Source organism: Eutrema salsugineum, unplaced genomic scaffold (assembly GCF_000478725.1).
Source record: "Eutrema salsugineum unplaced genomic scaffold, Eutsalg1_0 scaffold_1, whole genome shotgun sequence".
NCBI lineage: Eukaryota > Viridiplantae > Streptophyta > Magnoliopsida > Brassicales > Brassicaceae > Eutrema > Eutrema salsugineum.
In genome coordinates, this window is record NW_006256909.1 from 17,497,070 (window position 1) to 17,523,447 (window position 26,378).

Sequence of the window (26,378 nt, forward strand, 5' to 3'; positions counted from 1 at the left end):
GCCGGTGGTCGCTGGTGGTCGCCGGTGGTCGCTGGTGGTCGCCGATGGTCGCTGGTGGTCACCGGTGCTGGTGGTCGCCGGTGGTCGCCGGTGGTGGTCACCGGTGGTCGCTGGTGGTGGTCGCCGTGGTGGTGGTCGCCGGTGGTCGCCGTTGGTGATCCGTGGTGGCCGGTGGTTACTCTGATGATAGTGATACACTGATTGTTTAATAGTTATGAGTAGGTATATATATACTAGAACAAATTTTCCAAAACTACCGATGTGAGACTTTGTATATTTTATGAAATCGTTGTAAAATCGTTGTAATTTACGACGATTTTACGACGATTTGATTTTTTTTTTAATAAAAAAAATTTAAAACAAAATTTTTAAAAAAAATTTAAAATAAAAAAATTAAAAAAAAAATCGTCGTAAAATCGTTGTAATTTACGACGATTTTACGACGATTTGATTTTTTTTTCAATAAAAAACAAATTTTTTAAAAATTAAAAAAAAAACAATTTTTAAATTTTAAAAAAAAAATAAATAAATCGTCGTAAAATCGTCGTAAATTGCAACGATTTTACGACGATTTATTTTTTAAAATTATGAATTTCTAAAAACAAAATATCGTCGTAAAAACGTCGTAGATGGCGACGGTTTTACAACGATTTTTTTTGCAACAAATTAACGACGATTGTGTGCCAAATCGTCGTTAATTCGTCGTTAATTTGCGACGACAATAATTCGTTGTAAAAAGTCGTTGCTAACTCTATCTTTTCTTGTAGTGATAGGTTTTTAATGAGGCAAGAATGGATCTCTATTTCGCCTAAGTCCACAAAGCCTAAGCCCAAGATGTTTCATAAAGTGGAGCGTCTAAGTCGAATTCAAACTTGACAGCTTGTTCTTTGTTTATTTCTGAGATTGAGTTAATGTTTGTGAGACTCATCTCTTCTTTCTTTCTTCTTTATATTCGCTTGAACTCCTTTGTATCAAAACATCTTATCTTTTATTCTCAAACTCTTTCTTTAAAGATTAAGATCACGTTTGTTGGTGTGTCATATCCTTCAAACACCTTGAATCGACTTTGTGTGTGTTATATCACTTAGAAGATTCAAGTAGGCGTGTCAAGAGTGTTCCGCGACTCTTGTGTGTGTCCTATCGATTCCCCAAACTCCTTGAACAATCTCCGATTGTTTCCAAGGCCTATTTCATCAAGTTCCAGTCATTAGAGTGACGATCAAGGGCAGATCCTTACCAGGATCACATCAAGTGGTATCAGAGCACCATTCTAATCACTGGATCGTTGTGTATCAGGTTGTACCGATTCAAATCTAAGTTCTTTTCGAGTTCTAATCTGTATTTTATGATCACTTGGGCTAGATCTGTTGAGAACTTGATTGTTTGCATCACAAGACATCTAGATCATACTAGTCTTACTATAAACTGACCGATCAACTTCCTACTCGCATCCGTTTGAGATCGTCTTTTAAAATTCTCTTAAAGTGTCTATCGAGATTCTGTAAAAAGAACCAATCGCTAGTGACTTTGCTTGTGAAAATTTTCAGGAAAAGCCATGATCGAAGAAGAAGAGACAAGCCAACAACGAGACAACAAGCTTCTGATGGAGGCTATGACCGCAAAAATGAAAGAACTAATGGCTGCTCAGTTTGAAGTGTTCAAGCAAGAGATGCAACACCAATCCGATGCAAAAACTGACCGAGAAACAAGGAGAAGGAATCGCGTGCATTCGCCTGACAGAACCAGAGAACAACTTAGACCACCAAGAGATGAAGCGGCTGAGTCGTACTACAGCCGAGATAGCAGCTCTTCTAGGAGCCACCACCGACGCCAAAGACGAGCCCGGGACGAGCCTATACCTCTCCAAGACGGACTAGGAGGAATCAAGTTGCGAATTCCCTCGTTTCATGGGAAAAATGATCCGGACGCTTACTTAGAATGGGAGAAGAAAATCGAATTGGTCTTTAACTGTCAACATTACACTGAGATTAACCGAGTAAGGGTCGCGGCCACCGAGTTCTACGACTACGCCTTAAGCTGGTGGGATCAATTGGTTACTTCTAGAAGACGAAATGGAGAATACCCTGTTGAGAGTTGACAGGAAATGAAAACTATCATGAGGAAGAGGTTTGTGCCGAGCCATTATCATAGGGAATTGCATCAGAGAATCAGAAGATTGGCTCAAGGGAACCGATCAGTGGAAGAATACTATCAAGAAATGGAAACCCTTATGTTGAGAGCTGATATCACCGAAGATAGAGAGGCCACAATGTCAAGGTTTCTAGGTGGCTTAAACCGAGATATACAGGATCGGCTTGAGATGCAGCATTACGTGGAGGTTGAGGAAATGTTGCATAAGGCCATCCTTATCGAGCAACAGCTTAAGAGGAAACCGGTGATAAAATCAAACTATGGAGCCGTATCTACAACTTCTAGGCCAAGTTATCTAAAGGAGGAGAAGCTCAACCATTACCAGAGAAATGGAAAGCAAATCGCGGTGCCAAAGCCTGAGAACAAGCCGTTCGTGACTCAACAAGAAGGAAAAGGCAAAACCGAAGCCTCCACAAGTCGATCTAGAGATGTAAAGTGTTTCAAGTGCCAAGGCCGATGTCACTACGCCAATGAGTGCTCTAATAAAAGAGTCATGATTATCAAAGACGATGGAGAGATCGAGTCTGAGGAAGAAAGTCCTGAGCATGAATCTATGACCGAGTATGAAGAGATGCCGGCTCAGGGTTCGCTACTAGTAGCTCGAAGATCCCTAAGTGTTCAGTCCAAGACAGAAGAACAAGAGCAAAGAGAGAACCTATTCCACACTCGATGCCTTGTTCAGGGGAAAGTATGTAGTCTTATCATCGATGAGGGCAGTTGTACTAACGTCGCAAGTGAGGCTATGGTTAAGAAGCTAGGTCTAATCGTTAAGAAGCATCTGAGACCATACAAGCTTCAATGGTTAAACGAGAATGGAGAACTTAAAGTGAATAGCCAAGTCTCAGTCCCTATAACCATCGGACGATACCAAGATGAGATCCTTTGTGACGTGTTACCTATGGAGGCTGGACATATTCTTCTTGGCCGACCATGGCAATCCGATAGACGAGTTATACACGATGGTTTCACTAATAAGCATTCGTTTGTTTTCAATGGCAGGAAAACAACTTTGGTGCCTCTAACACCTCAAGAAGTGTATCAAGATCAGCTCCAACTCAAACAAAAGGAGAAACTCGTGAACAAATCATCAAACTTTTTCTTAAAAGCTGGTGATGTAGCAAGAGCCTTGATATCCAAGCAACCGGTTTTACTATTTGTCTTTAAAGAATCTCTTGTTAGTCTCACTAACATCACACCGGTGCTACCGAGTGAAATGAATGATCTATTGCAGGCTTATAATGACGTGTTCCCGGAGGATAATCCTAAGGAGTTGCCACCAATTAGAGGCATTGAACATCAAATAGATTTCATTCCCGGAGCTTCATTACCCAATCGATCTGCCTACAGAACCAACCCGGTAGAAACTAAAGAGCTACAAAGACAAGTGAACGAGCTCATGGAGAAAGGCCACATCAGAGAGAGCATGAGCCCTTGTGCTGTGCCCGTGTTACTTGTGCCTAAAAAGGATGGAAGCTGGCGCATGTGTGTTGATTGCCGAGCAATTAACAATATAACGGTTAAGTATAGGCATCCAATTCCTAGGTTAGACGACATGTTAGATGAGTTGCATGGGTCTAGAATTTTCTCTAAAATTGATCTTAAGAGTGGATATCATCAAATTAGGATGAAAGAGGGAGATGAGTGGAAAACTGCTTTTAAGACAAAGCATGGCCTCTACGAGTGGTTAGTCATGCCTTTTGGCTTGACAAACGCACCTAGCACCTTTATGAGATTAATGAATCATGTTCTTAGGGCGTTTATAGGTGTTTTTGTGGTCGTTTACTTTGATGACATATTGGTCTATAGTAAGAGTCTAAGCGATCATGTCTTGCATTTGAAATCTGTCTTAGATGTGCTTAGGAAAGAAAAATTGTATGCCAATCTTAAGAAATGCACATTCTGCACAGATAACTTGGTATTTTTAGGCTTTGTTGTAAGCGCAGATGGAATCAAGGTCGATGAAAAGAAGGTGAAAGCAATAAAGGAATGGCTAAGTCCTAAGACCGTGAGTGAAGTAAGGAGTTTTCACGGCTTAGCCGGATTCTATAGGAGGTTTGTGAAGGACTTTAGCACCATTGCTGCTCCACTTACTGAGATAATCAAGAAAGAAGTTGGATTCAAGTGGGAACAAGCGCAAGAAGATGCATTCCGAGCCTTAAAGGATAAGCTTACTAATGCTCCCCTCTTAATTTTACCTGATTTCCTTAAAACATTTGAAATCGAATGTGATGCCTCTGGAATAGGTATTGGTGCTGTTTTGATGCAGGATCGGAAGCCTATAGCATTCTTTAGTGAGAAACTTGGAGGCGCCACACTTAACTACCCTACATATGACAAAGAACTCTATGCCCTGGTCCGAGCCTTGCAAACATGGCAACATCATCTTTGGCCACAGGAGTTCGTCATACACACGGATCATGAGTCTCTTAAGCATCTAAAAGGGCAGCAAAAACTTAACAAGAGACACGCAAGGTGGGTAGAATTCATAGAAAGATTTCCCTATGTGATCAAGTACAAACAAGGTAAAGACAATGTAGTTGCCGATGCATTGTCTCGAAGGTATGCTTTGATCTCTACTCTTGATGCTAAGCTTATAGGATTTGAACAGCTTAAACATATGTACGCGTCAGATTCTGACTTTGGAGAGAAATACCAATCATGTGAAAAATTTGCCAAAGATCATTATTTCAGGCAAGATGGTTTTCTCTTTTATGATAATCGCCTATGCATTCCTAACTGTTCTATTCGAGATCTTTTAGTCAGGGAAGCACATGGAGGAGGTCTCATGGGTCATTTTGGCATTACTAAAACTTTGAAAGTAATGCAAGATCACTTCTACTGGCCTCACATGAAGATAGACGTAGAGAGAATCTGTGAGAGATGTGCAACTTGTAAACAGGCTAAGTCTAAGGTTAAGCCCCACGGTTTGTACTCTCCATTACCTATTCCTTCTCACCCCTGGGTTGATATCTCTATGGATTTCGTACTTGGCTTGCCTAGGACTAGAACAGGAAAGGATTCTATACTCGTTGTTGTGGATAGATTCTCAAAGATGGCTCATTTCATTGCATGCAATAAAACCGATGATGCATCTAATGTAGCCAATCTATTCTTTAAAGAAGTAGTTCGTTTGCATGGCATGCCTAGGACCATTGTTTCTGATCGTGATACTAAGTTTCTTAGTTATTTTTGGAAAACATTATGGTCTAAGCTAGGAACTAAGCTTCTGTTCTCTACTACATGTCATCCGCAAACTGATGGACAAACTGAAGTAGTAAATAGAACTCTGTCTACTTTACTACGTGCATTAGTTAAGAAAAATCTTAAGTCATGGGAAGAATGTTTACCTCAGGTTGAATTCGCTTATAATCACTCGATGCACACTGCTTCTAAATTTTCACCATTTGAAATTGTCTATGGCTTTAATCCTATAACTCCTTTGGATCTAACCCCCATTCCTTTGAGTGAAAGAGCTAGTATTGATGGGCAAAAGAAGGCCGAGCTAGTGAAGCAGATCCATGAGAAAGCCAAGAAAAATATAGAGGAAAAGACTAAGCTCTATGCGGAACAAGCTAACAAGAAACGACGAGAGATGATCTTTGAAGTTGGCGACCAAGTTTGGATTCACCTAAGGAAAGAAAGGTTCGCAGCTGAAAGGAAATCAAAACTTATGCCGAGGGTTAATGGACCGTTCAAGATCATCAAGAGGATTCATAACAATGCTTATCAACTAGATCTCCGAGGTAAGTACAATATTAGTCCTAGCTTTAATGTTGCTGACTTAGCTCCCTTTTGTGCAGATGATCCAGATTTGAGGTCAAATCTTTTTCAAGAAGAGGGGGATGATGTGATTCTGGAAAGCAACAACAAAGACTTGGAGTTGGAATTAGAAGATGGAGAGCAAGTAGCTGAGGAACAAGAGCTTGTAGCTGATCAAGAAGATCTTTTAAGCGTTCCAAGTGGTCCAATGACTCGATCAAGGACTAAGAAGCTCAAGCAAATCATTGGAGCTATCATCAAAGGCTTTGACTCGATTCAGGAGGGAAAAGAGCCGATCACAAGCACCCTGATTGTGATCCAAGTCCAAGATGGCTAAGTGGGCTTGAGATCTAGGCTTGTACTCTTTTTCTATAACTTTATGTCCGACGCTTTTACAAGTGAACGTTACTTCCACAGTTCCACTCCAATTTAATCAACTAACTACGACTACATTATACTATTATACATATGAATCAAATAAATTCAACGTGAGGACATATCAAAATCACAACAGAATCTCTTTATCTTTCTTCCAGTTATGACCTTGCTCATATGTTCTCTCTTTTTTCCATTTTCGTATTTTCTGCCCTACAATCTGTTCTTGCTCTGTTTTGATTCTGTTTTGAAACACTGACAAAGACGATGAAGCTTGAAGAGGAAGAAAGTGACATTTTGTTCCCGACAAATGAGGAATGCCAAGTCGATCTCCCCTACGGAGATGACGACAATATCTCCACTCCATCTTCTCCATTTCGTTCCGCTACATTGCCTCGAAGTAATCGGTAAAATCAAACCCACTGTTTTTTTTTTATATATCTAAAGATATTTGAAGGGTTTGCATGATTAAGATTCTCCCTTTTCATGGTATATTCAGACAATCTGTGGACATCTCAACCGGATCTACACCTCTTCTTTCACAAGTTCTTAGACATCATTCACCAGCTCGATCTCTTCCTTGTACAAGAGACGCCAAAACTCTATTCTCGAGTCGTTGCTTCTTCCACAAGCAAACAACAGCTGCTCACCGAGAAAGGCGATGTATCTCTCAAATCTGGAATTTCTTCTCAGCTCATTTTATCAATCACCGAAGAACAGCATCTCCGCTCGAGAATCTTCTGCACACTTATTGCTCTCTCTCGTTTTAAGGTGGATCTATTTTGGTCCACGGATCAATATCTTATGTCGAAGATGGGTCTACTCACAGTGCCGTACGCGGCAAAAGGAGGACGATGGCTCGGGATTTTTATACTCTTCTTTTTCGGTCAGTTATTTGAAAACCATTTATATATATATATATCTATATTTGTGTTCGCTGTATAGCTATACATCGAGCCAAGAAAAATAAGGAACATGATTTATCAAAAATACACTTACACTTCATAAAGTAAAGCTTTTTGCTTTAGATTATCAAACTTCTGATTCCAAATACCGATTCAAAATTTGAGCTTAATATACATTAAACCCCAACCTGGCTATGGCTAATATTACATCATCTTTCTTTGCTTCTCATTCTTGTTTTATCTCTCTTTTCGTCGTCACGTGCGAAATCACAAAGGAATAATATGTTGAGACACTATAACCACCTGGTGAATCCACAAAAAAAAAAAACAATGAATAGAATCATACCAACTTGTTACGGAAACTTTGTGCACTACTGAGCTTTGCGGGAGCAGAATAATGAGACTTCTTTTGACATCACACTTCTATCAACCATCTTGCTTTCCTCCTTACAAAATCTCATGCCATCTCCCATATCCCAAAAACAAGTGGTCAGATACTCAGTCTCGCAGCGTCATAAAAGATGTTATCAATGATCTTATCCACAAAGTTCTGACCACTTGGATTCGGTATATGGAAGATGTCATGAGATTTGTTGATTGGCTTTATGGTTACTCTATCTGTATACTCTGACCACTTGGAATCCGGATTTGGAAGATGCAGAGTTTTGCCATTAAGATTCTGAGCCAGACATGCGAAGATGCTTCAAGGTACAAATTGGAGAGAAGCTTTGCTGATGCTAACGATTAGGGATATTATTGTAGGATTAAACGCAAGCATCTGGAGGAATGAGCCATTTTGAATGAGCCATTTTGAACGCAAGCATCTGGAAGAGTTGTTTGTTCAATACAATCTTCATCTTCAATGCTGCAAAGCCAAACTAAGTGAAGAGTTGGCGTTTGTTCATAACAATCTTCATCTACGAAGCTGCAAATCCAAACTAAGTAAATAGCAGTAAAGAGACTGTGCTGCAAGATGTTTATATGGACTGACCCGTTCAGCAGTTTTTGTGGATGTGTAGATTTTACTTTTTGTAATTTGTAAATTCATCAAAGCTTAACTTTTGAAACAATGCTGGTTAATATATATGCTTTATTGTAATTGGTCTCGCTCACGCCAAAAAATTATCAGCTTCTTTTTTTTATTAAAGTTGAGATGAGACATGAGAGGCTAACGTTCTGCACCGGTCGGCTGTGAAGAGCTTTTGTCAGCGCCATTTTTTGAGTTTCGGTTTGTCTAATTCGTACCTTTAATTTCCAAAAAACTATTTACAGATATCATCTTCCAATGATATGAAGCTAGGTTCAAGCTCATGTCCAAAGGATCATTACCTTCTTTAATTGGCGATCACCAAATATCATTACTTTCTTAACCATTTAGTTTGGCTCACATGGATATGATAATTAATATGAAATCTTCTAAACAATTTGGCCATTACTACCAAATCCGTTATCCATTTTCCTTGTGAAGTTGAGCACCATAGGCTTTGAATCTTTAGAATCCCCTTTTAGCACAATCTCTAGGAAGTACGATTTGATACACCTCTTCCTTGGCATCGACCACCATATCCATAGTCGCCGCCGCCGCCACCACCACGACGTCTACAATAACCGCCACGTGATTGACCGTTACCGCAGAAAGCTTCTCTTGTTTCCCCAAACTCTAGCAGATTAGTCACGCCTATTCATCTCAATAAGTTCGTCTATTCAAACTTCTTTACGTCCATTTAGTTATGCTTACATGGACATCCTTCGGAATCTTATTGACCGATTGCCAATTTCAACAAAGCTATTTACAATGGGCGTGAAATCTTGCAATCTGCGAGAGTGAAAGAGGAGATCAGGGCAATAATTAAGGAAATATGATGGAACAACATCGAGTTAGAAGAATTTCTCTCCAGATTCATACAAACATACATATATCTCAATTTCTCTGCAGATTCATCAATTACACTGCAGATTTTAGAGATTTAAACTCAACTGATCCAAATATCTACAGATTCAAAAGAAGAAAAAGAGAGATTGAAGAATTCAGATGACAACACCAGAAACCCAGAAAAAAAAGAGATTCAAGAATTTTGGAAACTCAGGATTCTAGGGAACTTAAACAACATTCTCGTCATTGACGAAGGATTTGTTTTTTATTTGATAAATTACCGGTGGTTTTTTTACTAGCCGGGAATATGGTCGCCAGAAATATTCAAGAAACTTCGAAACAGTAAGAGTTCAGTAATAAGAAAAGAGGCAAAAAGAATATTATTGTCATTTGTATCAGCTACATAGTAGAAAAGTGTGTTATGTGGTAATTAAAATACAAAAATTCTTTTTTTTTGAACATTAAATAACTTAAAAGTCCATCTAATAGTAACACACTTCTGATTTCAGTTTAAGAATAGAAAAATAATCAGATTAATTATATAGAAGGTTTTTCTCTCAGACACATTTCTCTAGAAGGTTTCAAGCTACCTGGTTTTAACAGACAACGACGTTTTGCTGCCTGGTTTTGCCAAAAATAGAAAGTTTTTCAAACAACCAAAACCACATTTGGTCTTGCTTTGCCGGGTTCCGCCCCCGACCTCCGTCGGAGGGTCCGTTTTTCTCCATTGGTATGACTCTCCAACTCATGGCTCAGCCTCCTCTGTCCCAAAAGCTCTGTCTAAACATGCCTGAATTTCCATGGAGAAACTTATGCCTCTGGGCCTCTGAGTCTTCTTGCCTGGCATAAGAGAATCCCTCTACTCTATCTCGGATCCGTCCCTGAACCATATAAACGCTTATAAATCTGTCCACTTCCATCCAGTTCATCCCCTGTACCTGCGATAACCTTTCAAAATGACCCACATAATCTCCTACCACGAAAAAGGAAAAGCGGTTGTAAATAATAACAGTCACTCAAACTACTCGAGAAGGGAAAGGGATTCTGATGACTCAAACCTGAAGCCAAGAGTATCGAGAGTAAGAGTCCAAACTCCAAACAACGCCGACCTGATAAGACGACACTCACTCACTCTAATCGGCAGAGTCACAAATCCGGAAGCACAGAGAATGTGGTCACTCATCCCGGTCCTCTCAAATCTGTGGAAAAATGTGCTGAAAACATCAACAAGAGCGACTGGGTCTGACCTAGGACAGGGGCTCTTTCAATTACAATTTTCCTTCGAGGAAGATATCCAAACCATTCTAGACAACAGACCTTACCACTTTGCGCAGTGGATGATCATAATCCAAAGATGGGAGTCCATTTTATCCCCTAGCTTTCCCTCGCAGATACCCTTCTGGATTAAAGTCCAAGGAATCCCTGTGCACTTATGGACCACGGAAATAATCAGAGGTGTGGGCAAAGATCTTGGTCTGCTCGAAACTCTGGACATCTCTCCGTCAGCAGCAAGAATGCGAGTCCAAGTGAATGGACTCCAGCCGCTTATCATGAAATCCCACATCGAGTTCCCTGATGGAAATGAGATTATTGCTACTCTTGTGTATGAAAAGCTGGGAAAATTCTGCAAAGTATGCAACCGGTTAGATCATGAAAAGGAGTCCTGCCCCACCTTGACAAAGACTGAATCAAGATCATCCAAGATAAAGGCCCCTGGTTCTAAAGAATCAATCAAGGATGGAAGATATGAACCTGTTAGAAACAATGACAGAAACGGAAGGAGCTACATGGGACCTTCTAGACCCCGGGAGTCTGATCCAAGGGCCTCAGAGACACTTCAGAATTCGATCCGCAGCAGAAGATCCTCTGAGAGAGGCTCCCCAAGGCGTCAAAACCTGAAAAACAGCACCTATGAACCAATCAGAAACAAATCATACTCAAGGAGCTCATATCGAAACCCAAACGAAAGGAGGGAACCTTACGGACCTGACCCGCGTATCCACCAAAGAGGTTCATCTGCTTCTTCGTATCATTATCATTCTTATGGAAGAGACCACTCAACCAATCAGGGTAGAGAAGTGGCAAGACAAGTATGGAGGGAAAAAGCGAGATCGCCTATAAGACAAATGAACCCTCTATCGGAAAATTCGAGGATCCAGGAAAATAATGAACAGCTGGTGGATATTCCAATCACTCCTATAGAAAACTTACCCCAGCAGGCGATGGAAGAAGCCATCGGGGAACTGAGGGACGTCATGATCAGATATGCTAATTGTGAGGATCCGACTGAAAATGCTGCCAGAAGAGAAAGAGTAAGACTTGCTGAAGAGGCTGGGGAATTTGAGGAGACTGCAGCTAACATGGTGAGATCTGCACTTGCAACTCAAAACCAACAGGATCAGAGTCCACAGTCAGAACAAGACCAACAAGAGAGAATCTCAGTTTCTCAAAGACTGGGACCGACTAATGAAATGGCTGCAGTACCTGCTCCCAGGAAACGGGGAAGACCTCCAGGGGCAAAGAAAGCTCATTTCAGCCCCTCTATCCTTAATGGTGCTTGCTCCAAAAAACGTCGGGTCATGCAAACTCAACAATCACCAAAAAGACGTAAACAAGCTCTGAATATCACTCGCAATGAGGAACAACAACTTATCACAGGGGAAGTTCGAGCAGAGGAATACCTCCAAGTAAAGGAAAGGGATCTCACCATCAAGGGGCTCAGGTGACAATTAATCCGGGAATCACAAAGGAGAGGGTGGATTTTCACGAACTACCCAATCCCGTTTCTTAAGAGTTACGAGCTGGAACTGCCAAGGGTTGGGGAACCCTTGGACAGTTCACAGACTCAAGAAAATCAAGCGCAAGTTTGACTTCCCGGACATTTTATTCCTCATGGAGACAAAAAATCCAGATCCTTTTGTCCTCACAGAGCTTCAACCTTTGGAATACGATAAGCACTTCACAGTTCCACCCATCTCTCCCAGATGCGGCGGACTGGCGTTGTTTTGGAAAAATGAGATCGACCTGCAAGTGACGTTCAGTTGCGAGAACTTCATCGACACCACAATCAAACACAAAGGACAACTTCTATACGCAACATTTGTATATGGCCACCCGGATAAGAAAAAAAGGAAGGATGTATGGCAAAGAATAACAACTACAGCACTAAGTAGAGACTCACCATGGATCCTAACCGGAGATTTTAATGATATGGTGAATAGCTCTGAAAAAGAAGGGGGGCCCCCTAGATCAGAGGAGTCGTTTGTAGAGTTTCGCTCGTTCATGTCTGAAAAATGATCTATATGACATTAAGCATTTTGGAAACTTTTTATCCTGGAGAGGGAATCGAAGTAATCACCATGTAAAATGCAGACTTGACAGATCGGTGGCCAACAGTGCTTGGTTCTGCGCATACCCTCTCGCGAGCGGTGAATACCTGGCCTTCGAAGCGTCGGATCACAGGCCTCTCATCACCAGCTTCGCACCTGTAAAACGTAGAAGAGGAACTTTCAGATACGATAGAAGTCTGCGAAACAACATGGAAGTAAAACAGTTGATTGAGAGAACCTGGCTAGCTCATCCTTCGGCCACAGTAGACCAGCAAATCAGTCAATGCCGAAGAAGCCTCATCAAGTGGAAAAAAGAGCATTACATAAATAGCCAGAAGATCATCACACAAAAGAAAGCGAGTTGGAGACAGCAATGTCAGATCCGGTTTGCAATGACTATCTAATAAACAAGATCAATGATGATCTTCGGCGAGCTTACCAAGCGGAGGAGGAGTTCTGGAGACAATGAAGCCGCCAGCTGTGGCTAAGCCTTGGCGACAAGAATAGTGGATACTTCCATGCTGCTACAAGGGGCAGAAGAGCAAGGAACAACATATCTGTTATAAAAAACAAAGAAGGAGTATCAGTCTACGAGGATGACCAAATTTCAGAAACAATAACAGACTATTTTCACTCCCTGTTCTCGTCTGAGAATGAAAGACGTGAGGAAATTGTTTCGGAAGCCATCCAGACGAGAATCTCTCCTGAAACCAATGAGAAACTAATCAAGATACCAGACGAAGAAGAGATTAGAACAGCCATTTTTGGAATCCACCCGGACAAAGCTCCTGGCCCGGATGGATTCTCAGCGAGTTTCTATCATACTCATTGGGATCTAATGAAAAAGGACATCACCAAAGAGATTCGGAGTTTCTTTACCTCGGGTTTGCTCCCAAAGGACATCAACAACACTCATATCTGTCTCATCCCGAAGATAAGCAACCCGTTATCTGTGGCAGACTACAGACCGATTGCCCTGTGCAACGTTTACTACAAAATCATCTCAAAATTCTGACAGCTCGATTGCAACCAATTCTCCACACGATTATATCCGAAAACCAATCAGCATTTGTCCCTGGTAGGATAATCTCGGACAACATCCTTATCACCTATGAAATCCTGCATTTCTTAAAAACTTCAGAAGCGGAAATCAGAGGAGCTATGGCAGTCAAAACAGATATGACTAAGGCATATGATCGTCTAGAATGGGATTTTATCAACGAAGTTTTAAAGCAAATGGGGTTTCACTCAACATGGATTCAGTGGATTATGCAGTGTGTATCTACGGTGAAATTCTCAGTACTTATAAACGGTTCACCAAAAGGACAAATTATCCCAAGCAGAGAAATAAGGCAAGGTGACCCCCTTTCACCTTACCTTTTTATTATTTGTGGAGAAGTTCTCTCAGGGCTTTGTCTCAATGCAATGAGGAGAAGAACACTTACTGGAATAAGAGTAGCCAGACGGAGCCCCATGATAAACCATCTGCTCTTCGCAGATGATACCATGTTCTTCTGTAAGTCAAGCACAAAGAGCTGCACAGCCTTGGTCAACATCCTACGAAAGTACGAGCAAGCATCATGACAGAAAATCAACTGCCAAAAGTCAGCTATCTCTTTCTCAAGGAAAACATCTCAAGCTGTACGAGCAAGAGCAAAACAAATCTTGGGAATTGAAAATGAAGGAGGCGTAGGCAAATATTTAGGTTTACCTGAGCACTTTGGAAGGAAGAAAAAAGATCTTTTCAGTTCCATTGTGGACCGGATTAGACAGAAAGCCATCGCAAGATCAACGAAAACCCTTTCAAGTGCAGGGAAAATGGTTCTCCTAAAATCGGTTTTGTCCTCGATGCCAACTCATGCGATGTCCTGTTTCAAACTACCTGTTAGTCTCTGTAAAAGAATCCAATCGGTGTTAACAAGATTCTGGTGGGATGCTAATCCAGACACAAAAAAGATGTGTTGGATTGCTTGGGATAAGTTAACAAAAAGTAAATAAGATGGAGGATTGGGGTTCCGAGATATACAAACCTTCAATGATGCGATGCTGGCAAAATTGAGTTGGAGAATTCTTATGAACCCAGAGAGCCTGCTCCACCGTATCCTAAAAGGGAAATACTTCATGGATAAAACCTTTCTTGATGCCCCAAAAACTGATATATCATCGCATGGATGGAAAGGAGTTTTAGTGGGAAGGGACTTACTAAAAGAGAAATTGGGGAAGGCAATCGGAAATGGCAAGACAACAAGTGTATGGGAAGAGAATTGGATATCCACTTCTTCAATCTGCAAGCCCATTGGTCCAGCCCCTGCACATGTCTATAACATGAAAGTATCGGATTTGATTGTGGAGAACACTAAGGAGTGGAACATTGCTAAAATCAGGGAAATCTTACCACAATTTGAAGAGGAGATCATGTGCATCAAAATAAGCCACACCGACGTAGAAGATAAACTCATCTGGACGCCACAATCATCCGGCATCTACACGACCAGATCGGGCTACTACTCCGTAGGAACTACAACGATCACAAGTGCATCCCAACCAAATAACCTCGAGGGTTTTGATTGGAGAAAGGAAATTTGGCATGAAGCCTGCTCTGAGAAGCTTAAACTATTCTTATGGAAGCTAGTGAAAGGGCATTACCGCTGGGAAACAATTTAGTCAAGCGAAAGGTCATCCTGACCTCATCCTGCATCCACTGTGGAGCACCGGAGTCTGAACTTCATATCTTTTTACAATGCCCTTTTGCGATTGATGTCTGGAACCTGATCCCATTTAGCAATACAATCAACATCTCCCAGCTCGTCGATATCAAAGCAGGAATCCGAAGCTTGCGTTCTTTCACATGCCTTCCCCCTACAGGAATCACGAGAGGTCCCCTATATCCTTGGGTCTTATGGAGCATCTGGACATCAAGGAACAAGAGAGTCTTCAATGAGAGGAGTTTTACCCCCTTAGAAACAGTATCAAATATTCTCAAAGGAGCAAGGGAATGGCAACTAGCACAACCAGAGAAAAAAGACTTATCTGGCTTAGTGAGAAGATCATGGAGGCCTTCATTCATGAGAAACTCGATCCGTTGCTTTGTTGATGGATCATGGAATAGTGCATCTCTCACGGCGGGGCTGGGGTGGATCTTCAAGGATGAGATCGGAAACATCCTGACCCAAGGATCGGAAGCACATGCATCGGTGGGATCTCCACTGGTGGCCGAAGCCCTGGCCATGCGAAAGGCTCTCCAAATCGCTTCAGATCTAACCCTGAATCGCCTATGCATGGCCTCAGACTCTGACATACTGGTAAAATGCATCACAATGAAGAGGAGTATGACCGAGATCTATGGCATCCTTCAGGATATCGATAGATTGCAAGCTCACTTTGATGTAATCAGTTTCCAGTTTATTCCTCGTGAAGCCAATTATTTGGCAGATACTCTAGCAAAATCTTGTAACAGGGCCGCTTCAGGGCCACGGACCATTAGTGGGCCGACCTAATTGAATGAAATGCAAACCTTTGACAAAAAAAAAATCAGATTAATTATATTAATATTTATTAATTAAAGAAAACGGATAAACACACGGATCTTTTGACCCGACCCACTAAAAAATACGCGAATCTTTTATACCCAACCCATATAATTCGGATTCTTTTATTTTTATTTTGAAAAGTATTTAATTAATTGCAAATATATTCAAAAATTCAAAATTTTTATTAAATTCAGAATAATCAAATTAATGCAAATCCAAGAAAATTTTAAATACGCGGATCTTTTAGGTTTGACCCATTAAAATTTGAATATTTTTTAAATTTTAAAATTATATATTTGAACAATATATTTTGAAAATATCACGCAAAATATAGATATGCAATCAAAATATTATATTCTGAATTTGGGAATAATGCCCCATGACCCTAAGATTTAGTTAGGTTCCCTTTAAAATAGTTAATGTAACTTACTATAAATCATAACAAAAAAGCTTAATCCTTGGGATTATATTGAAATACTTAAATCAGCATCAAACACGAATTTGTTCTTATAGAAGATTCCCGAAATAATTTATACATTCCTAATTTTCAAAAAGAAAACCTAGCTGCACCCCTTCCTTCACCTATATATTAGAAAACACACAACCTCAATATCATCAAAGCATAACCGACACAAATACCAAAACCCGTAATCTCAAAAATGCTTTCATCTCTCATATTCAAATTTAATAGTTTACTTACATGTTTCAGATGGTTATGTATCGAGCTTGATGAATCCATCCAAAAAATGAATTGCATATTCATGTGAAGGTATTAATAATTTCTCTATAATTTTTTATTAGATCTTCTACTCATTTTTATGCGTTCATCTTCTATGATCAATTTTAAGTTATATCTTTTGCTCATATTATGCTTTTCTAGCCTTTGTATGGTAATGCTTATGATATCTGTCTCCAAAACTTAATCAAATATAATGTTTTGAGTCTCTTATCAGAATCATGCAAGAAAGAGGGAAAAGTATTGTAGGTTAGAAGGGAACACATTCTCTTGAAGAGAAAACTGATAAAATTTCTTTTATTCTCAGCTTATAAGGTACATTTATTATTTGTATATACCATAAAGTATATTATTTTTGTTTTTTTCCAAATAATATGTTTGCTCTTCCTTATTTTAGGATAACTATAAATTAAACCGCTGCAAATACAATCCTAATTGCTTTGATGCATCTGTGTAGATTCGATTGCTAATGAACTCGAAAAGGTAAATCAAAATTACATTTTTAAAAATATTAATATTTGTGAAACCAAATTTTATTCCACGTCAAAAAGTGTGTTAATTTATTTTTAAATGGGAATATTGTGAAACTGCAGGAAATACGAATGAAGATAATTACCTAGGAATATGGAGTTCTATTGAAGATGGGATTTTGTGTTGAAAAATAGGGAATATGTATCACATAAGGTGGTGATGTCTTTTATTTTTTTTGTATGATTCTTAATTTCATCTCTATTTCAATTGCAAATCTTAAGGTATGATTTTCATTACGTAGGTATCACTTATCAGACAACATGAGTCCTGATGTAACCATCTCTTTAAGATTTGCATCTCTTTGTGCAAATCGAAGACATGGAGAAATCGTGAACACGAGCCCAATGTATTTAATTATTATTTTTTGTGTAATAATTATTATTAGTTTTCTTTTGATTTTCAATAATCATTGATCTCATTTTTTAATTCATATATCAATTGCTTTACAAAATACTGTTTAATTAAGTTTTTGAAAATACTATAGAAATATGTATGAGATCAACATAGATTAATAATTAATATATGATCCCTTATTTCATTTTTTATTCCATTGTGAACGCAAGTTACAAACCAACAGAGATGCCTTTGCAAATGAATCTTGTGACTTAATCAGCAATGCTTTGATCAAAGTGTAGGAAGAAGACGAAAAAGTAATGTACTATACATTATGGCGAGATGGTATCTAGAGAAATTCCCAAGAGATGGAGAAAACTGATCAGTCAAATCCATTGAAAAAAGATGCTACAGACGTTGGATCAAGATCTCTTGCAATATATTATACATTATGGCGAGATTGCTCAGGATATGTTGGATGATATCAAAGAAAAGAATGATAATAACATAATGTTTTGTTCAAAATTAATATACGTATATTGTAAGATGTAAATAAATGTGATTATTATTATTTTGTCAAAAAGTGTTATATTGTCATTATTTGTTTTCATGTCAAACGTTTAACTTTACAATTTTACTCTAGAATTTAATAGTTTGTCAGGTCTAGATCTAATTTTGATTATATTTTTAAAAAATGTAGAAAATATTTTAAGTAATAGCATCTTTTTGTGGAAGTGAATAAATATCCTAACTATTATTAGTTGATATATAAAATATTGTGATCACAAGAACACAATAAGAACAAAATAACACTTCTCCCTTTTATTGCTTTGGTTTTCTATTTTTTTTTAATAAGAGATTTCGAACCATACGTTCCTACATAGTTGGAAACACAAGAATAATAGAAAAAAATTAAGGACACATCTTTACTTTTTCGAATCGTGATTAAAAATCTAAAATCTAATAATTAATTGAATACATTATTATGCATAAATCTTAGGATTAGGGATTTTTGGGAGTTGTTAAAATGTTTTGGACTATACAAAAAAATTATACAAATATATATATATATATATATATGTAATTAAATATTATTTTATAATGTTTTCATAATGCTTAAAATTACAACCATGTTTTCGCAAGCTCTCACATCTGTATCTACTAGGTTTTAAAAAATCAAAGTCAAGTTCTAAATTTATTAATAAAAATATTACAAATTACTAATTGTGTTTTACACTAATTATAAAACATATAATAGAATAGTAAAAATTTTCCATTTTTATATTGTAGTAAACTTATAGAATACAGAAATTATACAATATTATAAACATATATCTTTCGACGTTTATATTATAAACATATTATTAAATTTAATTATTATAAACCTTTTAAAGTAAAAACAGAAAAAATTGAATCGAACATAAAACTAAACAAGAGCAAAACGCACATAAGTGATATTTTTATGCGGTGAAAAAAAAGATAAAAAAATTTTCTCAAAATTAAATTCTAATCTTTCTCACAAAAACTGTCAAGACCACCTACAACTTCCTTTTTTGATGCTCATATGTAGCAACATTGTGCTAATACATCATGTATATATCATTTCTTTTTCATATTTTATCTAGAGATGAAGCTTGGAATTAGAAAGATACGATTGAAAACTTAGATATCTTCATAAGAAGAAGTAAAAAAGTCAGAGGAAAAAAAGTCGGACAGAAAAAGATCGGAGTAGAAAAAAAACCGTTAGGTGGTTGGTCCGCACATATGTTTGGGTCAACCATTTAATCACATAAGTCAAACTAAAATTGTTACAATTTGGAAAAATTTCTGCAAACGTAGACGGATTTTTTTTATTTAGATCAGTTTTAAATGGTACAAAGCAATATAAACGGTTTTTGTGATTTAAACGCCAAAAATACAACAACCGTCAATAAACATACATTTGTAGATAGTAACGAAAAAAAAAAATCAATAGTTACGTATTATAGTTAACTTATTTTTATCAAAAAAATATCATGGATATGCACATGTGTATGTACCAACTATACATAGTTGTCATATATGTTGCAATATATATATATCAAACTATAGTATATCAATATATGACAATTTAACTAAGATATTTCATGCCTACACATGCGTGCGGACCAGTATCCTAGTAAGAATTATGTTACAATTAACTAAAAATATTGATGAAGATTTATTTATTTTTATATAACTCTAGATTATTTAATAATATCAATATGTATTTAAATTGATTTTAAATATTTCTTTATAATCACATACTAACAAGTAATAAATGATGATTATATTAACTTTTTAAAAATATAAAACAATAAAAATATGAAATAGTTGACCATTCATAAATTTTAATATTAAATTTTAAACAATTCAAAAAATGGGAAAATATTTTTATTAATTGATTCTTATTAAACAAAAATTTATGTTATAATTAATTAAAAATATTGATGGATATTTCTTTTATTTTTATATAACTCTAAATTACTTACTAATATACAATATGTATTTCAAATTGATTTTTAAGATTGTTTATAATAACATACTAACAAATAATGATTTTATTTACTTTTACGAAAATAAAAATTTGATATAGTTGAAAATAAAAATCCGCACATATGTGCGGATATTCACCTAATATATATGAAAGTAGGTAAACTCTCTCCATAGCTTGCCACATCAGCAATTGAAAAGCTGACACCTGTCATTTCTTAGAAATATTAAATCATAAATTTTAAAATAAAGAAATCAATAACTAATTAATACCACTAGTTTTAATATAATTCTTCTTTTTAATATTTATTTTGTATATATTTATGTTCATAACTATTAAGTTACATTAAAATTAAGACTTTCAACATTCCTAATCAAGATAAATAAACAACATTTCTAACATTTTGGTATTCGTCTAAGACATTTTAATATTTTTTGTATGAAGCTTGTTCTATAAAAGAATGTAAAGATGTAGCGTTCTCTTTATTCAAAGAATTTGTAGTTTTTATGGGTCCTTGTTAAAGCTGTATTTCATCGTGAAACATTAAGTATGAGATGGTTCTTGCAAAATTATGGCAATTGTATATGTCATAAATATGAGAACATTAAAAATTGGAGGTAATTATATGTTTCCAAGCAATTCAACAAAAAAATATAGTTTTTATTTACATCTTTTTTCCTCATATCATGTTTATGATTTCTAGAATAGTAGAATAATTTTCTTTACTTATTGTCCTACTTCCATTCTTAAAAAAAAGTTATTTGTTTGATAAAGATTTGTTTTTAAAAAAAATTGATACCAAACAATTAAGCAAATTACCATGTTCTTATAATTAACTATGTATATATATCAACACAAACATATTTTTAAAACTATTATGTGAAACAAAACCTGCGCGTACAGGTACAAGCCTAGTCTAATATATAAAAGGAGAAGGGGATGTTCTCTCTGATTGGTTATCATTTTTTTTCTAAGTCAGTATTTATTAAAAAATAATAATAATTAAATCTAAAAAATCTATTAAACAACATAAATATATAGAAATTATTTAATTTATATTTAGTTATGTTAAATTAAAATTAAAACGTAAATATAAATTAATAAAATTCAAATTTATTAAAATATTGTGATTTTCTTCACATTTTTTGGTTTATGATTTAATCATTTTCAAACCAACAAAAATACATCAATCAATTAAAAAAAATGTTTTGAGCCCAAAACTAAAAACAATAATTAAATTTCTTCTCAAGCAACTGAGAGCATGTGCATTGAGGTTGCATACATATTTTTTGGTGGGTAGCTAATCAATAAAACTGGATAAAATAATGAAACTGAGGCCCGAAAAAAGAAGGGCCGGCCCTTCTCCAAGCTTTTTATGGGTCGACCCATGTGGGAAACCCTTAGCAACGTGGCGGTTTTCTATTGGAGAGGAAATTTTTTTTTGGAGAAACGCGTGGGGGTTCGTTGACCCGAGTCAGAAGTTCTCATTTCTGGAAAAAAGAAACGAGAGGTCTCTCCCAAGGCGATTTTGGAGGCGACCGGATGCGATTTCACCGACGGAGCAAATCGAAGACGATTTTGGCGGTTTTCCTGCGGCTTGGGTCATCGAATCGTGAAGGTACGTCTTTTTTGAGGGTTTGGTTGTATTTAGGGTTTCATTTGTTGTGTTTTTTCGAAATTAGGGTTTCGAATCAGAATAAAATTTGGGGCTTTTTGTGTTCAATGAACTGTGGCTAATCTATGTGAATAATACTCGTGAATAGAATAGTTTGAAAGCATTTACATGAATATATAGACTTTATTTTGTGTATTGAGGTTTAGATCGGTTCTTTGTAATCGGTGAAGTTTTTTTGAGTTGTAATTCTTTTGTTAGTGATGTTTATGATCGGTTGGTGATGTATATGATAGGTTTTGTTTAGTGTATGCATATATATCATGCTATTTTGATGATGAAGTTGAAGTATATGAATTGTTGTTTGTAATCGGTGAAGAAAATTTTGAGTTGTAATTCATTTGTTAGTGATGTTTATGATCGGTTTGTGCTGTATGTGGTAGTTTTTGCTTAGTGTATGCATATATATCATGTTATATTGATGATGAAGTTAAAGTTGATGATGAAAATGTTGGTCTGAAATTTTTTGCGAGGGTAAATTGAGAGAGAGAGCACTAGGGAATCTTGATGATCAACAAACTTCCTTCTAAACTCAGCCCAAGTTAAGTCTTCTTCAAACCAACAAACTTGTAGTTAGCATCTTATTTAGGGTTGATAGTTGCTTTTATTGGATATGATCGCTTAGTTAGAATTGATTGTAAATGGTGGTAGTTGTTTGTTAGGTGAAGAGTTATGGTTTGGTAATAGATGGTGCTTGTTTAAAAGAACCATTTAGTGCTTTAAAAGCTGTCTCAAAATCACATCAAACATAAAAAAACTTAACTACTAAAGATAACAACTACTAGCTAAACATTAAAGCTGGTTATTAAATCTACCAAACTCTCAAAAAACTTTCACAACTCTCTCTAACAAATAACTCGCTAAAACACTAACTCTTTCACAAACTTCTGAAACACTTGTTTTCTAAAATCACTCTTCTCTTCTAAACTCACAAACCCGAACTCTTCTTACTCTTTGACAATCACTCTTCTCTTCTAAACTCACAAACCCTAGCTCTTCTAAATCTTTCACAATCACTCTTCTCTTCTAAACTTCTTAAAACCGATCAACATGGATGCTATGAACCCAAACGATAGCTCACAGGGGTTTGTGAACCTTTTGACAAGCCAACAGGAACAAACACTCTGTTTTTCGCAGAGTGTAGACCTTGGTTCATCTCAAGTCCCAATTTTTCAACCCAACTCTTCTCTCACCCGAGTCCTGTAGCTGATGAACGAAAAGAGAGGAAGAAGTGGTCACCTGTAGAAGATGTTGTATTGATAAGTGCATGGCTCAACACCTCCAAAGACCCAATCATCAGCAATGAACAAAAAGCTGGGGCTTTTTGGAAAAGAATAACAGAAAGTTTCAACAACTCTAAGAAGATGGAGAATGAACAAGATAGAGAGGCTGGTCAGCTCAAGCGTATTAATGACCACGTTTGTAAGTTTGTGGCTTGTTATGAAACGGCTTTGAAGCAGCAAAGCAGTGGACAAAATGAGAACGATCTGATGAAGGCAGCTCATCACATCTTCTACAATGATCACATGTTCAAGTTCACCCTTGAACATGCTTGGCGAGAACTCAGACATGACCAAAAGTGGTGCTCTGTTTCTGCTGGTAAACAAGGTGGAAAGCCAAAAAGAAGGAAGGTTGATGCAACTACAACTCATTCTGAAAGCTCACAAACCCAAAGCGTTGATGTAGAAGAAGGCTTCGAAGGAAGCAATCAAGAGAAAAGGCCACAAGGAGTTAAGGCAGCGAAGGCTGCAAAGAAGAAGGGAGTTCACACAGGCCACAAAGAAGGAGAAGATGATATGAAGAAGCTACAAACCATGTGGGATCTCAAGGATAGAGACCTGGCCATGAAGGATAAGATCACTAACAAAAAACTGCTTAACACTCTTCTCCTTAAAAACGATATTAACGTACTTGAACGTTCACCTGTATTTGATGACATATTACAAGGTCGAGCTCCTAAATTTCAATACTGGGTTAACGGACACAAGTATAAGATGGGATACTACCTCACCGACGGTATTTATCCCAAATGGGCAGCTTTTATACCAACTATTCCACTGCCTCAAGATGATAAAGCATCATTATTTGCCACTACCCAAGAATCTGCCCGAAAAGATGTCGAGCGTGCTTTTGGAGTTATACAAGCTCGTTTTGCAATTGTAAGAAATCCAGCTCTTTTCTGGGATAAGGAAAAGATTGGCAATATTATGCGTGCATCTATCATATTGCATAATATGATAGTAGAAAATGAATGGGATGGGTACACTCAGTATAACATAGAAGAATTCCAACAAGGGGAGTCAAGCAGAACTTCACAAGTGGACAATGAGTACTCTACAGAGACATCGTCAAACATCGGAAACCTTATCGGGATACGAAATCAAATCCGTGATCCACAAATACATGAACGCTTGAAGAAAGATCTAGTTGAAAATATATGGAACAAATTTGGCAATTCTCAAGAGTAGAACTACAAGTTTTACAATTTAAATATCTGTATTTTGAATTTTAATAATTTCATGTACTGTTCTATAAGCTTGTTTAATATGTAATGAATGTTTAAATTAAAGATTAAGTTAATAATTTAAAAAAAAAAAATTAATTTTTTAATGCTAAGCAACTTTCTTACAATCCCTCTAATGCAGATAAAAGTTGCTTAATTATCCTTAAACCAAAAAAAATATTATATTAATGCTAAACAACTTTCTTACAATCCCTCTAATGCACATGCTCTGAGGAATAGTAAACAAGAACTATAAAACCACAAAACACCAAAATAAATGATAACTAATCGAAAAGATAAGAGAATATCAAAATTAGAAAGAAAAATGATCCAAAAAATATATTTTAGCAAAAATATGTACAAAATTTTAAAGATACTAACTCGAAAAAATAGATTGAATGAAATATATGTAATAACAAATTATGAAAATGATAAATTGAGAAAGTTTAATTGTTTTGTGAGGGTTTAAAGGAAAAAATTTAGAAAAATATATGAAAAGGTTACTAAGATTATAAAAAATTTAAAATAATAAAAAGCAAGTTATGAGGTTAAAAATAAAACCAATATATGTTTAATAAAAACAATAAAACTAAAGAAATTTCATTAAACAACAAAAACAGATATAAACTATGTAATTTATATTTAAATATGTTTAATTAAAAATATCAAAGCATAAATTTAGAATAAATAAAATTCAAATTTGTTAAATTTAGTGACTGTCGTTTTATTTTATTTTTCATGTGATTTAATTGTCATCTTTGAACTACAAAGATAACTAAATCAATAAAAATGAAGAAAAAACAATTTTTTAGACAAAAAATAATAACAAAAGTCAAAACGATGTTCAAGCAACTAAAGAACAAAACAAAAGAGCTATAAACTACAACACACAAAATAAAATTTAATAAAATCGAGAAGATAAGAGAATATCAAAATTAGAGAAAAACAATATAGCAACAAATAAATGTAATTGGAAAGATGGATTCAATAAAATATATGTAATAACAAAATAATTGTTATGTGAGAATTTAAATGAAGAATTTGAAAAAAATGGATAAAAAAATGACTAAGATCATAAAAATGTAAAATAGTAAAAATAAACAAGTTATGAGGCTAATACTAAAAAAATATGTTTAAAAAAAACGAGCAACTAAAAAATAACAAAGAACAATAAAATTTTAACACCAAAAAATCAGTAAAAAATCGAAAAAATATCAAGATATCAAAAATAGAGAAAAAAGAGAAGAGAATAAAAGAAAAGAATATATATGGCAACAATTTTGAAGATATCAGTTGGAAATATGGATTGAATGAAATATGTGTAATAAGAAAACATGAAAATGATAAATTGAGAAAGTTAAAATTGTTGTTAGTCAGGATTTTGATGAAAAACTCAAAAAATAGCATATAAAAGAGGTTATAAAAAGTTAAAAATAAAATACAATATGTATGTTGGGAAAGTTAAAAATTATCTTTAAATCAAAATTTAGATCAAAGAACTCGAAATTTGGATGAACAAAATAGAAAAAAATAATGAATAGAAGAGATTACTAGATTTATGAAAGGAACAAATAAATTATACAAAAATAAAAAAAGTTGATAATTTAACTAAAAATCTAAACCATAATAAAACAAGATCCTTGCGTAGCACATATTATCTCCTAGTTACTAATAAAAGTTAAAGCTAAATGTCTCTAAAAATGTCCAAATAAGATTAAAAAGGTCAATTCTGTTGGTCTACATCAACATTCAAAATTAAAAAAGTTTCCAAAATTATATTATTATTAATAAAACATATATAGACAATTAAAAAGTATGTATTAAATTTCTATTAACAACAAAAAGTTAAAATAATATTAAATTAAGAACATTTCTTAAACAAATACAAATTTACTTAGATATAAAATAATATGCAATCAATTAAAGAAGAAAAGTTAATTTTAAAATTGTTTTTCAGTTTTCTTATAAAACTGACATAAAAAGAATTAAATTGAAGATGATGAAAAATCCTATTTTTTTTTATTAGAGAAGAGATATATACTAATTTTTTGTGTCAATACTATTTGTATTAAATAGTAATTCATTATTTTATAATTAGTTTTAGTTATCTTTATAGTATACTAACCTACAAGCATTAGAAGAATTTAAAAATATTTATAAAAGTTGAAA

General features: G+C 35.8%; 2 protein-coding genes across 2 annotated transcripts; both read left to right on the forward strand.

Annotated features, from left to right (window-relative positions):
* The first annotated feature begins 10,019 nt into the window (after positions 1-10,019).
* Positions 10,020-11,789, forward strand: LOC112082099. The gene has a single exon (XM_024149194.1). The coding sequence runs from the start codon at positions 10,020-10,022 to the stop codon at positions 11,787-11,789; it is 1,770 nt and encodes a 589-aa protein (XP_024004962.1).
* Positions 11,790-23,070: 11,281 nt separating this feature from the next.
* Positions 23,071-24,174, forward strand: LOC112082100. The gene has a single exon (XM_024149195.1). It carries the CDS (start codon positions 23,071-23,073, stop codon positions 24,172-24,174), a length of 1,104 nt encoding a protein of 367 aa, XP_024004963.1.
* Positions 24,175-26,378: the final 2,204 nt, after the last annotated feature.

What these genes read in the sequence shown, in the direction of transcription:
- LOC112082099 (XM_024149194.1), top strand. Translation starts at nt 10,020, where the DNA reads ATGACCCACATAATCTCCTACCACGAAAAAGGAAAAGCGGTTGTAAAT.
- LOC112082100 (XM_024149195.1), top strand. Translation starts at nt 23,071, where the DNA reads ATGGAGAATGAACAAGATAGAGAGGCTGGTCAGCTCAAGCGTATTAAT.